The sequence below is a fragment of the Pyrus communis genome, chromosome 17, assembly GCF_041283825.1.
Source record: "Pyrus communis isolate YQ-2024b chromosome 17, ASM4128382v1, whole genome shotgun sequence".
Lineage (NCBI taxonomy): Eukaryota > Viridiplantae > Streptophyta > Magnoliopsida > Rosales > Rosaceae > Pyrus > Pyrus communis.
In genome coordinates, this window is record NC_142581.1 from 7310339 (window position 1) to 7327446 (window position 17108).

Here is a 17108-nt window from a genome sequence, read left to right on the forward strand (position 1 = left end):
ACCGAAAACCGAAAAAAACCGAAAACCGAACCGGACCGAGACCGAAAAAAACCGAACCGAAAAAAAAACCGAACCGAAATTGTCAAACCGAACCGAACCGAATCTGACCGGTTCGGTTTCGGTTTTTGAGGCTCGGAAACCGAACCGAACCGATATATATATATATATAATTTTTTTGAATATTTATAAATAGTTTAGTCATACAATCATAACAAAACAGAACCTGTTGCCAAGTTGGTTTCAGTGAAACTTTACAAGCATGGAGGCATGGGTTCGAACCCTCATGCCTCCAGGATCTGTGAGAATTTTTTTAATTTTTTAATCTTTTTAACAAAACAACCCTAACCCTCCTCCTCCTTATTTTTCATTCCGCCTAGCCTATTAATATGAATGTGAACTTTTATATTTCCTTTTTTTTTTTTTAATAATTTTGGAGGGAGAAAGAAAAAAAAAAAAAAAAAAAAAAAAAAAAAAAACCGAAAAAAACCGAAACCGAACCGAAAAAAACCGAACCGAAAAAAAACCGAACCGAAAAAAATTTGAACCGAACCGAACCGAAATTTCGGTTCGGTTTCGGTTTTGAGAAAAAACCGAACCCAGCCCTAAACTCAACCATGACTTTTTCCTCCCTTCACAACTCCAAGATCTACAACTCCCTCTTAAAACTGCCAACCCTCATTGGAGGTAACCGCACATTTGCTCGATTATGCTCCTGCTAAACCCAAACCCCAATATGATTTCTTCAATTTTATACAAATTCAATTTATTTTTTCGATTTCGATTCCCAAAATTAGGAAAAATAAACATATGGAAAAAGATTTGTTTTTCCCCAATTTTTTGTAGAGAAAAAGGTTTATATTTTGCAGAGAGGAAACCCAGGGTTTTTGGTGGGTCACGAGTACCGTGTGCATGGAAGCCGGAGTGGAACAAACTCCTGGTGATGGAGCAGGCGAGGCTGAAAGCGAGGCATGGAGTGATGACGATGGCGGAGGCAAATTCACTGGGGAGATAGTTTTGAGAAGCTGATAAGTGATGGGTTGGGTGGGTAGCGGCCACGAAAAGAGAAATGAGGAAGGGTTAGCTAGCTTCCCTGCAACGGAGACGACGTCTGCATGTTCTGCAAGGTGACTCCACCCGACGTTGAGAAGCTTACTTGCAAGACTTGTGTGACCCCCTAACATGATGCCTGCCTCTTGGCCAAGCTCGAGTCCCTGGCTACCACTCTCCAGTGGGAATGCCCCGATTGCACATCGATCTCCAACGATGCTCATGCGCATATCCCCACCGTGAACACCTACGTGGACAGCGGTCTGGTGTCGGCGATCCGGGAGATCGAGAACGACGCAACCCTGACGAAGCAGGAGAAGGCGAGGATGAGGCAAGAGGTAAGTGGACGCAGACGAAAGAAGAGAGAAGGAGGGATGGTTGGGTGGGAACGGGGGATGGTTGGGTGGGAACGGGGGATGGTTAGGAATAGGCCTAGATTTTTATTTTTTAATTTTTTTAGTTTTTTAATTTTTAATTTTTATTAGTTTTTTTAATTTTTTTTTTTTAATTTCTAATTTTTTTTAATATCCACTTGGCGCCCAGTCATTGTCTATGTAGGCGCCACGTTATCAGTTAACAGAGATTTTAACGGAAAACTTAACAGATGTATGAAAGTGTCCCAAAATTATAACTTTAGGTACCACTCTGGGACGAAAAGAACTTCATGTATCAAATGTTGAAAACCAAGAAACTTCAAGGTAGTAAACTGAAATTAACCCTAAAAAAAAATTACATTCTCTCTCTCACATATTTCTCTCCAACTTCTCTTTTTCCATGTATTTTTTTTCTTTTCAAAATTTTTTATATTTACACACACATAAAGCGTGTGAGCTTCATCTAATTTTCAATGGAAAGAGTTTAGATTAACTCTCACTTAAATCTCACAAAAAAAAATATCCCAAACATTAAAAACAATTCTATAAACTATAAGAACATACATTTGGCAGAAAATGAGAGGTTTTCATTGAGCCCCATCGACAGCTATCTATATAACAGTCTGCCACATGTTATTATTGTCATATTTTATAATAAATTCATTTTACATTAGACAACTATTTTGAAAAATGCTATAAACTCGTTGCGATGTTGCCTATAACATAAATCCCGAAAATAGGTTCTCATAAAGTAAATTTGGAATTAATAGTAGAAGCGTTATATAGCGAGCGAGTTTCATTAAGTTATGAAAATACTTATTCGTAAGTAAGTGATTTTAAACAACTAATTTTATTTTCACAAACTAAAAATGAGGTTCTAGAGATGTTGGGACAACACCAATTTCACAACAAGTTCATAACAACTTTTGAAATATTTTCTAACGTAAAATGAATTTATTATGAATATTCCAAGCTAAATTCAAATTAAAATAGGGTTTAGGGCACTTTCTAATTTCAGAATTCAAAAGTGAGGTTTTAAGTATGTAGAGATGATCACTTAATATTACAGTCTAGTGGTATTCCTCTTCACTAGTAATTGAGAGGTCTTAGGTTTAATTCTTGCTAAATGCAAATTTGAACCAAATTATTTTTGACTTATTGTGAAACTAAGTTCATCCCCTCTTTCTTAGTATAAATAATATTATTTGTTAAAAAAAAAAAATTACGTAGAGATGATGACAATGATGTAACGGAGCTTGTAGCAACTTTCGAAATATTTTTTTTGACGTTCAACATATTATTATGAATATTGTAAAATAAAACATAAGAAAATTCTTAACATCAGACACGTGTCGATATCCAGTTATGAGAACATTGTCCATTAGGCCTCGAGCAAAACAGGGTTAAAGTCAAAAGTTTGGCCATTAATTTATGGACCAATTTGGCAATTAGGTACAAATAGAGACAGGTGTAGCTACGGGATTGACTGCAGATTTAAGGCACCGGAGTAAGGGAGGAGGGCATCTACAGCTGTCGGTTGGCGTGAGCTGTGGCTCTGGGAAGGCCGCCACGGTTTTGTATTTTGTGTGGCACTCGTTTTAACCGGGAAACGGGTGGTCCTGGTTCTTATTTTCGTGTCTTGATTAGTGTGATTGTAGCAGACGCATATGATTTGTCTGATTGCGGCAGTGATTATATCAAGGGTTAAAACATAAAATAGTACATTAGTAGGAAAGTATTGTATTATAAGCACTTCTAAAATCTTATTCTACACTTCTCACAGACGTATTTTTCTTTCTAATTATAGAAAGTTTGGAGTACAAAATGAGATTTTTGAAGTGTCACAACAACTCCTAATTAGTAAAGCATAAACTTGAACGTCCACCCAAAGGAATCCGGATTCTCGCCGAATCCTCTTTGTGAGGATTTTAGAAATATGTAAAATCATATTCGTTTATTGTATATCTTGTGGTTAGAAATTATTTTATATATTTTTATTTAAAATTAAATGCAAACATTACCTGATAAAAAATAAACTCACTATGTACGATAAACGGACACAATTTACATATCTTTAAAATCTTCACCAAAATGATCCGGAGAAGATCTTGTTGGCACTCAAAGCTATGCATGTATTTTTAACTTGGACATTGTTATTTCCAATTAGGGTTGGCAGTGACACTGGACAATCACATAACCTAATATCTATATACAATTAGATCATGATTAAAATTTCTAAACTAAGATTATTTTTAATTTTTTTAATTTCTATGATGAATAGTATGACATAGGCTTAGTTTAGTATTGTTTTTTTTCCATAAAAATTGCTTAATTTTAAAATTAAGTAGTAAAATAGAAAATAAATACGTTGAATACTTCATTACTTTATTCATTCTCCAGAGCTTACGATATATAGGCACAAAATCCTTATTCTTTAAAGAATATAATTACAAGGATACATAAACTAAATACAAGAGATTACAAATCCTAATCCTATCTAAAAATGACTCCTAAAATATTTTTTTTCAAGATTTTCCTTGACAAAGTGTTGATGAACCTCCATATGCTTTGTTCAATCATATTGTACTAGATTATCTATTATTTCCATTGCAGCTTTATTGTCACAATATAACTTCATAGCCTTTTTTGGTTCAAAACCAAGACATCTTAAAAGTTTACTTAACCAAAAGAGTTCACATATTCCTTGTTCCATATCTTTATACGTAGCTCCAACAGAATCCCTGACACCAGATTCTGGTTCTTACTATGTCACGAAACCAAATTACCTCCAACAAATATAAAATACTCAGATGTAGAATATCTGTCAATAATATTGTTAGTCCAATCTGCATTTGTAAACCCCTACACCTTAGATGCCCATGTTGTCCATAAAATATTTACTTACCGGGTGCAAACTTTAGATATGTCAAAACTCGCATTGTTGCAACCATGTGATTTTTACTTAAATTGACTCACAAAACTTACAGTATATGCAATATTAGGCCGAGTATGAGATAAATAAATTAATATGCACAAAAGTCTTTGATATCTGCCCCTATCAATGGGAACTTGATAGGGTAAATACCCAAGTGATGCTTTACTAATATAGGAGTATCCACAAGTGCAACATTTATCTATAACTTCTGGATTTCTTATGAATCATTCCCTATAATAATCATATCATCCACATAAATACTTAGAGCATTCAATTTGCCAAGCGTACGCTTTATAAACAAAGTGTGATCTGAATAACTCTTGCAATACCTGTATTTCTTCATTTCTTGAGTAAACTTGTCAAACCAACCACGAGGCGAGTGCTTAGGTCCATAAAGAGACTTACACAACTTGCAAACTTCTGTATTACCACTCGCACCATGACCCAATGGAAAGACAATATACATTTCCTCTTCCAAGTTTCGATAAAGGACCGCATTCTTCACATCAAATTGTGTAAGAAGCCAATCCATATTTGTAGCTAAGGAAATTAAAAAACGTACAATATTCATCTTTGCTACCGGAGAAGAGGTTTCTTGGTAATCTATACCATACATTTGAGCGTGTGCTTTTAGCCACTAACCTTACTTTGTATGTATCAATTGATCCATCAGTCTTGTACTTGATTGTAAACACTTAACGACAACCAACATGCTCATTTTTTTTTTGTACCTACACTATCTTCCATGTTTTATTTTTAGCAAGGTTGACATCTCTTCATTCATAGCCTGTATCCACTTAAGATCTTGTACAACTTCTTCTACTTAAGTTGGAATTTTAATTGATTCCATATAATTTACCATTTCCATACGTTCTAGTGAACAGTGCTCACATGATACGTAATTAGCAATTGGATACTTGACATTTCCATCAAGAGAGAACCAGTGAGGTGGCACACCATGATCAATATCAGGATTAGTTGTGTTAGTATTTAAAATACTTGCCTCTTGGATATTCAAAAGTGGTGGAACATACCCTGTATGATTAAAGAAAAGAGCAACTACATTGTTTTATTGGATATAGCCTAGTTGAACTAGGCTGTTTTGCTTGGTATTGCCTGGCCGAACTAGGCTGCTCTACTCAGTAGGCTTCTATTGTACTATGTTGCTCAGTTCGTTGGCTGCCTGCCGAACTGGACTACTCTATTCAGTGGGCTTCTGCTGAATTCTCAAATCGAAATTCAAATTCTCGCAAAATAGTGACAAAAAACTAAATGCTCTATCATCTGTATGTTATATTTGTAACACCTCTAGGACATTGATGTGGTAGCAAATTTTTGTCGTATTCAGTCTTGATGAAATTGTACTTACAAAACAATCAACACATTTGATCAAAAACCAAAGCCTCGCGTGCCCACAAGGTTGTTTAGGGTGGGTGGGGGGGGGGGAAGGTTTGGCCAATGGATCTCCGATGCCTTAGTCAGTAACTCTAAATAGAGTAAGTGTTTAGGATTTCCTGTATAGCGAAAAGCTTACCAAAATATGGAAGTGATAAGGGTATTTATAGGAGGTATTGGTCAGCCATAGTGTAGTGTTTTGCTTTACACATGGCAACCTCGTATTGGCCAAATTATGTCAACCATATGATGCATAAGGAGATGCTATTTCCAACATATTAATTAAAATAATGAAGGGATAGGAATTCCTTACTTGATAGAGTTGGTATTCAATTAGTTATGTATTAAAGATAAAATTTAGTAATTAATCTTATCTTTAATGCCTTCGACTTTTCCATGCCACAAGCAGATGAGTCTTGAGTAGTCATAATCTGCTAACTGCACTTTTAGGAATGCTAAGTTGCGTGTGGGAATATAAATATGCCCTGCCCATTTAATGAGGGCAAGCTTGTCTTTATTGGTTAAAAGTCCATGTGTCGCCTCCAATAATTTTGGAATTATTTTTGGCTACACAATTGCAACCTAGGGTGTTCTATATGTTTCCCATGTATTGGGATTCTAGCCAACCCCACCCTTATCCAATAACCATTTTGATGTTTAAGGGGGAAAAAAAAACATAAGTAAACTTTTTCACATTTACAGAGGCATCTAACCAAACTCAACTGACCCTTGAGCTTAAATAGAGAATCACTAAGGCCATCTCCAACTGAGGGCTGGCTAGAAGGCTTGTTTTTGTCCCATGGCCCTCCAAGATATTAATATTTTAATAAACAGTACATGGTCATATTTGCCTCTGTCTCCAACCGAGGGCCAAAGGGCCATATGGCTTGTTTTAGCCTTGTCACAAAAAACCGTCTCCAACCGAGGGCCAAAGGGCCATAGGGCCATAGAACCAAACATAATTTATTATTTAAAAACTACAACTTAAATTCAAATCCAATGGCTAAGTGACGTCAGCATGAAACAAATTTTGTAGAGTGTGACATCCCACATCGCCCAGGGGAGTGATCCTTAAATGTATATTCCTATCCCTACCTAGCACGAGGCCTTTTGGGAGCTCACTGGCTTCGGGTTCCGTAGGAACTCCGAAGTTAAGCGAGAAGAGGGCTAGAGCAATCCCATGATGGGTGACCCACTGGGAAGTTGCTCGTGAGTTCCCAAAAACAAAACCGTGAGGGAATGGTAAGCCCAAAGCGGACAATATCGTGCTACGGTGGTGGAGCGGGCCCGTGAAGTGATCCGCTCGGGTCGGGATGTGACATAGAGTTTAAAATAAAATGAAACAAATTTTGTGAAATAGAAGTTATAGGAAAAAATGGAATTAAAAAAAATGAAACAAATTTTGTGAAATAGAAGTTATAGGAAAAAATGGAATTAAAAAAAAAATGAAACAAATTTTGTAAAATAAAAGTTATAGGAAAAAAAAATAGAATTAAAAAAAATATGAAAAATAGAAGTTACAGGAAAATTTTATTAATAAAAAATAATAATAAAACTGTATAAAAAATGATAAAAAAATTCAAATGCAACGGCTAGCTGACGTTAACTATTCATTGCATTTGAATTTTAACTTAAGTATTCTTGTCGGTTATAATCGACAGGAATACATTTATATTAAATAATATAAATGTACTCCTGTCGGTTATAACCAACAGGATTAATGTTTTTTTTCTGGCCAGCCCTCCAGCCCTTTGGCCCTTTTAGATTTCGTAGGACCCTCTCAGATTCCACAAGCCATCTGGCCTAACCCTCAATTGAAGACAGTTTTCGGGCTATTTTTGACCCTCTAGAACCTTCGGTTAGGGATGGCCTAAGATGACTTCTTTTTGAGAACCTACCCTCGTGTTGAGCACTATTTCATGTAAACGAAGGGCACGAGTGAGAGAAAAGTATAGAACAATCAAGCTCTAAATTTTTATAATGGCCTAAAGTCTATATCGCTTTCATCATTGGCTTAATATATATTAGTTATGTCTAAAACAAAAACATGCCATTGATATATAATTGGATTAAGTACCAAAAACCATAGCATTTTAGTGTTATTCCAAATTAGTCTCAACATTTTGAAACATTCCAAACAAATACCCAGCTTATTGAAAATATCACATCCGTTGGGCCTCAGTTAATTTTTCTATTATGTCATGTGGCAATAATGAATCCCACTTTTAAGCATACTTGGATACAAATAATGATAATAAAAATAAAAATAAAAAGACATGAAGATGAAAAATAAAAAATAGAAAAATTTACAAATAAAATGGAAAACAAAAATGAAGTCGGGAAATATCAAACCTCCTTCCAAGCTCAACCTACAACCATTGGAACTTCATCCCAACCTTTATACTAGTATTTAAAGCTTTGGTTGCCTACTTGGTGGTTGGAAACTATTAAGTCCTAGGGTGAGTCAAATTTGATAAGGTGATTAGGGAGCAAGACTCAGAAGAGGGGAGTAAGAACTTAGGCTGATATTGATTTATCACCATCATAATCTTGATAATAAGGGAGAAAGAACAACCCGATCGAATAGAGGCCACCACCTACAAGATTGAATGTGGTTCTATTTCCAGTACTTGAAACCTATGGTAAAGTTCCATGTGGATGATGATGTGAAGTGGATACCTTTCTTGACCACTCTCAAGTTGCTATAGCATATTTGTTTTGCTCAAGTGTTGGATTGACCTTGAGTTGTAGCCTTGTAGGGTGGAGTTGGTGGTTGTGTTGGGGGTGATAGTTTGATGGGGGTGATTGGTGATAGTTAGTTGGTGGAGGTCATGCTTATATGAGCTTCTATTGATTTTGAATACAAAGTAAACCCTATTTAACAAAAATTTAACTGAAGCTTAACAAATATGATATTTTCAATAAGTTAAAGGATTTTAGGTCCTTGATTCTATATAATTAATAGTAAAATTTTCATCGATTTATGACTAAATTACCTTTATAATTAGCTATAAGAAAAGAAAAAAATAAATTCTAACAATGAGAGAGGAGATGTGGGCTGTTTAAATTAAACGAATCAGGATTCTCTTTTGACTCTTAAAAATTGAGTCTGCTGAGCAAGTAATCGTGACCGTTGAAATTTGATTCAACGGCTATAATTATTATAACTTTAAAGGACCCCCTGACTATTGGATCAAATTTTAACGACTATGTCTAATCAGCAGCCTCAATTTTTTTAAGATGAGGAGAGGAATCCAGAACCAAATTAAACGATAGGTGTCAGAGCCGGTGCTCTCAAAATGGTTTAACTAAGCAAACGTTCACAGTGGGACCCCAGAGCCCATTCCGGTGTTGGGGCTTGGTCGGTGGTCTATGTAACTAAATCCATGTAACTCGGTATTGATATTTAATGACAAAAATGCCCTCCTCACTTTTAAATTTTTATTTTTCTTTCGGGGAAAAATTAAATATTATGGCATATTTTGCGCTCCCCCTGCGACGGACAAATTAATATTTAATAATTTAATGAACAATAATTATTTTAATATTCAAACGAAAGCTAAAGTTATAAATAATAAAAAAATTTATAAAAAAATGTTTAATTTAATCAAATATTATGCTGTGATTGAGAGTTAACAAAAGAAAAAATAAAACCTTCAAGTGCAAACCTACTCCTATATTGTCTGCTTGAGTAGTAGTTAATTGGGGGAATAACCGAATATGCCATGAGGATTCAGGAATCAGGGCAATAAGCCATGAGGGGTAAATTATATGAAAAATTTGTTATGCTATAATGCCTACTTGTCTGGAAATGTTTTTAAAATTGAAAAGTGTTTTTGGTAAAAATGTCTTTGAAATCAATTCTAAGTAACGATGCAAGTGAATTCTGGAAAAACACTTCAAGTGCTTCTTGCAAATAGCACTTCAAGTGCTTTTTAAACCCCAAAAATATTTTTACAAAAACACTTTTAGTCATTTTAAAAGTATTTTCAAACAAATCCAATATGTTATCCATGAAGAAGTAAAGAGGTGACACGCCAATGGCTTTAAAGTTTGAGGTGTGCTATCCATACATTCTATCTTACTTCTCACACACCCCTTGATAATTTATCTCTGTTGATTTTCTTCAATTTATCCGATCCGAAGGCTAAAAATTAAAAAGGTGTGTGAGAAGTAAAATGAGATGCGTGGATATCACACCCCTAAAGTTTTAAACCTTGAAATATTACCTCTCTCCTTCTGCTCCTTACAAGATTATTGAGTGTCACGGGAAAGAACATACATATCTCAAATCTATTTACACAGTGTCATATGAAATTGTCAAAAACTTGATGCCGTGTGATGGAATTGAAATACAGTCATCATGGCTCTCATAAATTTTATGAATGTAAAAAAATAAGAAGTTATCCCCAAAAAAAAAAAAAAAAAAAAAAGCTTTTGATTGCATAATTATGCTTTGAGTCGTGCTATTTACACTTTTTTTTATCGTTTATACACAACTTTTAATTTTCAACTGTCGTATAAACTACATCGAAGAGAATCAAATAACAAAACTTCAATTAGAACTTTTCCAACTTCCATATACCAACACAAATAAAGGGTAGTGGGAGTCTAGAAACAAAAATAGACTGCTTTTTTTTTTTTTTTAAATTTTTTTTATATATAAGCCATATTACTATTTTTTAACAATTGTTGGTCTATGTATGTGATTGTCATACTTTCTTTGGAGAGGTTACTAATTTTTTGACAATTTAGTGAATCTAGTAATGATTAGTGTAGATTTTCGAATTCGGATCCTTGTTGGATTCTCTTTGTGAGTATTTCAGGGATCCATGAATTATATTTGTTCATTGTACATTGTACGGTCATAAATTATTTTAAATATTTTTATTTAAAATTAAATACAAACAATACCTGACAAAAACTGACTGCACGATGTACAATGCACAGATACAATTTACGGATCTCTAGAATCCTTACCAAAAGAATCTGGAGAAGATCCTGTTGGTAGATTTTTAATACCCACCTACAAAATAAAAACTTAAAACTTTTCACCTATTCATTGTCGCATTTGAAAAACCTACCACAAAAATAAACCTCCATGTTCATATAATTAATTTAAACTATCAACTTGTCTTCGACAGTGAATCTTTAATTAAAATTATGTTTTTCCTCATGGTTTTTATGTTTAGTTGTGACCCGATCGTTCCCGTTATCCAATGTGTGAGACTTTCTTAACGGCTCTAAAGTAGTTAGTGTTTTAATTGTTAGATCTTTATTTAAAAAATACAAAAATTAAGATCTAACGTTAAAATACTCGGAGTATCAAATACTTTGGAATACTGAAATTTTTTTTTTCAATGTAATCCTTATGATACTTATTCATTTGAATAAAGTGTCTAGCGAAAACAAATATGGATGAAAACTGAAAAGATTAAAAGCATCTCCAATGAGCTCATTAAATGGGTTTATAAGAGAATTTATGGAGGATTTAAAAAAAAAAAAAAAAAAAAAAAAAAGTCAACTCAAATCATGCTCCATATCCACCTTCTTAGATAGGCATTCATCGAGGAGCTCCTTAGTATAGGAAGGGAGAAATGAGCTTGGATGGTCATTGTTTTGTTATTTAAAATAAATAAATATTTTTTATTGGCTAATTATTGACACATAGTCATTATGATTCTCCAAAATATGGAGTATGGTTGAAGTACGATTTGTTTTTTGAAAAAAAAAATATTATCTACACTAAGGGGGTGAGAAAATGGGTTAAACTTCATAATGGGTTAGCAACAAGCTAAAATTTGTTATAAAATAAAGAGCGTGATTATAGATGCTCTAATAAGATATTAATTTTGTCACGCCCCGGCCCCGAAATATTTATTTTAGAGGATTACTTTTGTAATAGGCCCAAATGAAGATCATAGTTAGTCAATAATTAAAATTCTTTCAAGCTATCCATATTTTCTTGAATATCAAAACATATCTTTAAATTAACAATTAAATTTCACTATCATTAGTCATCATTCTCCAAATAATTTACTTCCTTCCAAGTGTAAATCATAAACATTATTCATTTACCAAAACCTACAATTTCACTCCCAATTTAGAACCATTTTCTTCTCTTAGGTCAAAATTCCATCTAAGTATTAATTCTCGATCATTTAATCTCACTTATTTTATGGTTGCATCTAACGTCTCGTTAGATTGCCTACATACCCCAAACAGGGATCAAGCCATTCGTAGTTCACAAATTCAAACCAAACCCGAATATATTCATTTAATCCAACATACACCACAATCGTATTAACATTCAACCCACAACAGTGAGATCTCAAAAGCATAATTAGAATAACGAAATCTGCATAAAAACACAATGTTGGCCCCCTGGCCGTGCGCTGCCGCACCCGCTGCCATGGGTGGCGGTTGGCCGCCCCGACTCGCCAGAAAATTCCATTATTTCTAAAAATTCTCAAAAGTTACAGAAATGAAGATATCAAAGAGTAGAGCAAATTTATACCTGCGGTCAAGTCCAATTTGGCTTGGAAAGGCTCCAATTTGCCTCGAACATGCCGGAAACCCCCATAAATGGGTGGCCTCAAAACCTGACCTCCGGTGCTCCGCTGCCCATACCATTGTTTGTGCTTTGTTCTAGACCTCAAGTGAAGTCTAATGGTGGTGGAGATGGATGTAGTTTGCTTCAAATTTAGTCGATTCAAACCCGCAATAGCCTCACCCCACTGTCCCCACTGTCCGATTACTCCCGATTTAAAGTCCAAATCCTTATATTTTTGGGATGTAATAGGAAGAGGGAAGGTCGTGGAGGGGTTCCTAAGTGGTTGTTTGATGTAATTCACCGGAAAAAAGGGTGAAAACCCGTCGGAAATAGGTATAGACGCCGATCGGGTCGGGTCACCAAGACCTGGGTCCTGATCCTCCGTTTCTCTTTTCTCTCCTTTCTCATCCCGGTTCTCTCTCCCCATTGGTCACCCTCCTCCAATTCCTTCCTCCTTTTCCTCATTTCTATTATTTTCTTTTAATCACAACCATCCATCATTTATTTTTCTCTTCAATCACAGCCACACATGTGGCACAACTCATGGCTCCAGATTTCTGGAGCCTTCTAAATATAAATAAGATTACCAACATATCCTTGATTTTAAATGTTAATAATTTCTTCATCATAACTCCGTTTCATGAACGGTTTATGCCTACGCGTTCGTCAGGTCGAGCTCTATTCAAAAATATAAATTGTGACCTTGAACAGTCTACTGATTTTAAATAATTAATTCCCAAACTTCAAACTTCTTAACTAGTTTAATTTAAAAACTAAACTCAAATGAATTAATATAAATTCTCAATTCTTTTCACTTATTCATAATTGTGAATATCCATTTCATATATTTAAATTTTTCCACGGTATTACAAATTTATTTCATCTTTAATGAAATTTTGTAATACATTTCGAAAGATATGACTACTATTGTATTACATTATATTAATAACATTTGAGAATTGTTATTGGCATTCCAAAATCTCATTTTGCACTCAAAACTTTATATAATAGTTCTCCAAAATTTTTGCGGCATATCAATAAATAAGTTTTTTTTAGCCCTTATTTTATGGTAGGATTTTAAAAATTTTCACATATTTTATTTAGGCTTATTAATTGATTTGCCCCTAAAATTGCTATTTAGTCTCGCTTTACCTTCTGAAAACTGGTTTTGTCTCACTTTGCCCTATAAAACTGTCATTTTTGTCTTACTTAGTCTCAGTTCACCCAATTTTTGTCCATTCTATCAAATAAACGCTAAATTAAAGGATAGTATGGACATTTATTTTCGACGCAATTTTTTGCCTCCAATTTGCCTGCTAAAACAACTCCAAATTCATTTTTTAATAACTATAATTCAAATCCTGTCTCTCTTTCTTAAGGATTGATACGGAGTTGTAGTTGTAGTTGTTGGATTAATGAATGGCTTGAATTAGATTTTGAAACACAACCCATTATTTACTTTTGAAACACAAACCATTATTTTCTTTTGCCAACGACTGTAACTACAGCTCCACACCAATCCGCAAGTGAGAGACATAAGGGGGTTTGAATTAGAGCTATCGAAAATGGAATCAGAATTTTTTCAGCATGCAAGTTGGAGGCAAAGAGTTGTACCAAAAATAAAATGTCCATACTATCTTTTCATTTAACAACTATTTGACAGAATGAACGAAAATGGAGAAAAGTGAGACTAAATGATGCAAAATGGGGCAAAGTAAAACGAAACCAATTTCAAGAGGTAGAACGAGACTAAATGACAGTTTCATGGGGCAAATCAATTAATAAGTCTTTTATTTATGTGACACTGATTCATTTTTATTTTACTCCTATAAATTGATGAAATGACAAAATGATAACGCATAACTATTCACGTGTTATGCAAATAGAATAGGAGCTGAACCACGTGGTCATGTTGAATTAGTTGAATCATTACGTACGTCAGAAACTTACTATTTTCAATTTAATTTTGACACAACGTACATTATAACAGAAAAATCAAATCTCTTTTATTTATATTCCACCGATTCATTTTTATTATAAATTAATGAAATAACAAAATGATAACACTGAACTATACACGTGTTATGCAAATAAAATAGGAGCCAAACCACGTGGTCATATTGAATTAATTGAATTATTCTGTACGTCAAAAATTTACTATTTTCGTTTTAATTTTGACATAACGGACATTAGAACCGAAGATTAAATCTAAAAATAGGAACAAATAGTTTACTTAAACTATTGGAATAAAGAAAAAGTATAACAATTCTATCTAAAATCTTCTCATTGTATCAATGTAGTCTAATTTTTCTACTACCTTATAGGAGTGAAAAAGAAAAAAATGAAAGCAATTAGTTAAAAAATAAATAAATAAAAGAGGGAAAGAGCCAAAAAAAGAATAAAATCCACGTATTGTAAGTGGAGGGAGGGAAGGAATGGCGTTTTGGTCATTCCGAAAACAACCAATTTCTTTTTCCGCGTTCCGAAAGAATAAAAAAGGCGAAGAAATGATAACAAACAACGAAAGAAGAAGAAGAGAAGAAAGAAAACCAGCAACAATACCAACAAGAGAGAGAGAGAGAGAGAGAGAGAAGAGAGAGAGATTGTTAGAAAGTGATCGGAGGAGAGCCCAAAACAAAATAATGGAGAGGAAGACCACCGAACAACACCTCTGAACGATCAAAATCTCCGTCTTCCTCAGCTCCTCAGGGAGGTGGTAGCAGAAGAAGAAGAAGAGAGAGAAAACAGAGTCCCCAATCTTTAATCCTCTATTCCTCTCTACCTACCATCTTTCCTGTTGTATTTTCAATTCCAAATTCCAAATTTCCGATGCGGCGAGGAGGCAGAGCCACTGCGGCGGCAGCAGCAGCAGCAGGAGTCCAATTATGCAAGCCCAAGACGGCGGTGGCCGCAGCGGTACAGGAAATTAGATTCCGGGGCGTGCGGAAGCGACCGTGGGGCCGATTCGCCGCCGAGATCAGAGACCCGTGGAAGAAGACTCGGGTCTGGCTCGGCACCTTCGACTCGGCCGAGGACGCGGCCCGGGCATATGACGCCGCCGCTCGGTCCCTCCGGGGGCCCAAGGCCAAGACTAATTTCCCTCTCCCTGCCGAATACGACAACCACCACCACCATCTACCTCCTCCGTCCCATCCTTCTCTCTACCCCGACGACACGGTTTGCGATGTCGTCCAGGCCAGCCGGCCCACCTCCAGCAGTCTCAGCAGCACCGTCGAGTCCTTCAGCGGGCCCCGCCCCCGGCCGAGGCCCACATCCGACCCCCAGCCGCAGCGGAGACCGGTGCTCCCGGTTTCCCCCGAGGACTGCCACAGCGACTGCGACTCCTCGTCATCTGTCGTTGACGACGGCGATGATTGCGTCCTGATGTCGTCGTTCCGGAGAATCTCGCCCCTGCCGTTCGATCTCAACCTGCCGCCGCCGACGGACGGCCTCGATTTATTCAAATCCGGCGACGACGATCACGATCTTCAAGCCACCGCTTTGTGCCTCTAATTACAATATGGATCTCAAATAATGGTCCCCTCTTCCTTTCCCTTTTGTTTTTTCTGCCTTATTTTCTCGGGAAAATTTCAAAAAAAAAGGAAAAAAAATTGATGCTTGGTGGTTGAGAAGAAGAGTTTGAGATTTTTTTTTTTTATTTTTTTTTATTTAATTGAAGTTTTCTGCCATGTTCGAATATTATGGTGTAGAATAGCATCTGGGTTTCTCAACTTGATGGGTGTAGGAATATTCTCTCTGTATGGTTGAAGCTGCTAATGTTAGATCTTTGTTTACCCAGCTACCCAGCAAGCACTAGATCCGATCTGGGTTTTTGCCCTTCTGATCAGATTCCTCTATACCCATCTTTGTTTTCTTTTTCCATTTTCTGTACAAAACATTATCTGAATTTAGATAAAAAGGAAAGCTTTCCATTTTGTTTCGTTCTTCTATTTTCTGATTCACTCATATGGGCTAGTATTCATTTTGCATTGCATTCCATGGTATACGTTAGATATGATAATCGCTTTGCAGACGTGCGTTAGGTCAGTCAGGCTTCGATTTTCCGTCTTCTTTTCCCTAAATTAAGTAGAATTAACAGACGTGAATTAGGTCAGTTAGGCTTCGATTTTAATATTTTTTTCCCTAAATTAGGTCAGTTAGGCTTCGATCGATCCTCTGTTTTTTTCGTGTACTAGAGAAAGATTAGAGTACTTTTAGCCTTGTTACAAAGGGGTAGGCATAATTCTTGTTTGTTCTTGTAAACAATGCATGTAGAGATTAGAACAAAGTGGATTTAGGTTTGTGAAGTTTGTAGATGGAGATGGGGGATGAACACAAATAATCATGAAAAAGAAAAGGGAAATTTGGAGAGGCGGTGGGTGGATGGATGGTGGAGATTGTTTGGTGAGATAGGGGAAGGGAGGGCAAATGCAGGTTGATGATGGATAGGGTTTATGATAAGAAGCATTGATTGCACATGTGATGCAAGATTCTTGTTGTGCACTACTGGTTGTGTATATGAATTATCAAATGGGCAAAAATATTATCCCCCAAACCCCAAGGCCCTGCCTGCCTGTCTGCCTGCCTGCCTCCCTGCCTGCGCAGAGTGCACCCTTCCCTAAGCGACCTAGCGAAAGCTTGGGCTTCACCCACATGCGCTTCTTTCTTTTCAATCACCTCCACAAGGGAAAGAAAAAGAGTGTTTATTTTTGTGGAGGTCTCCATGGGAAAAGGATCTTGCCGGGTCTTTATTCTAGGGATCCTGCAATTATGTATGTTCATCGTACATTTTACGATCAGTTTT

At 35.8% G+C, this 17108-nt stretch overlaps 1 protein-coding gene across 1 annotated transcript; it reads left to right on the plus strand.

Moving 5' to 3' along the window:
• Positions 1–14736: 14736 nt before the first annotated feature.
• LOC137707964 (ethylene-responsive transcription factor 3) lies at positions 14737–16239 on the plus strand. Its single transcript, XM_068446916.2, has one exon. The coding sequence runs from the start codon at positions 15134–15136 to the stop codon at positions 15815–15817; it is 684 nt and encodes a 227-aa protein (XP_068303017.2). The 5' UTR covers positions 14737–15133; the 3' UTR covers positions 15818–16239.
• Positions 16240–17108: the final 869 nt, after the last annotated feature.

Coding starts and splice junctions, on each gene's coding strand:
- LOC137707964 (XM_068446916.2), top strand. CDS start 15,134: ATGCGGCGAGGAGGCAGAGCCACTGCGGCGGCAGCAGCAGCAGCAGGA.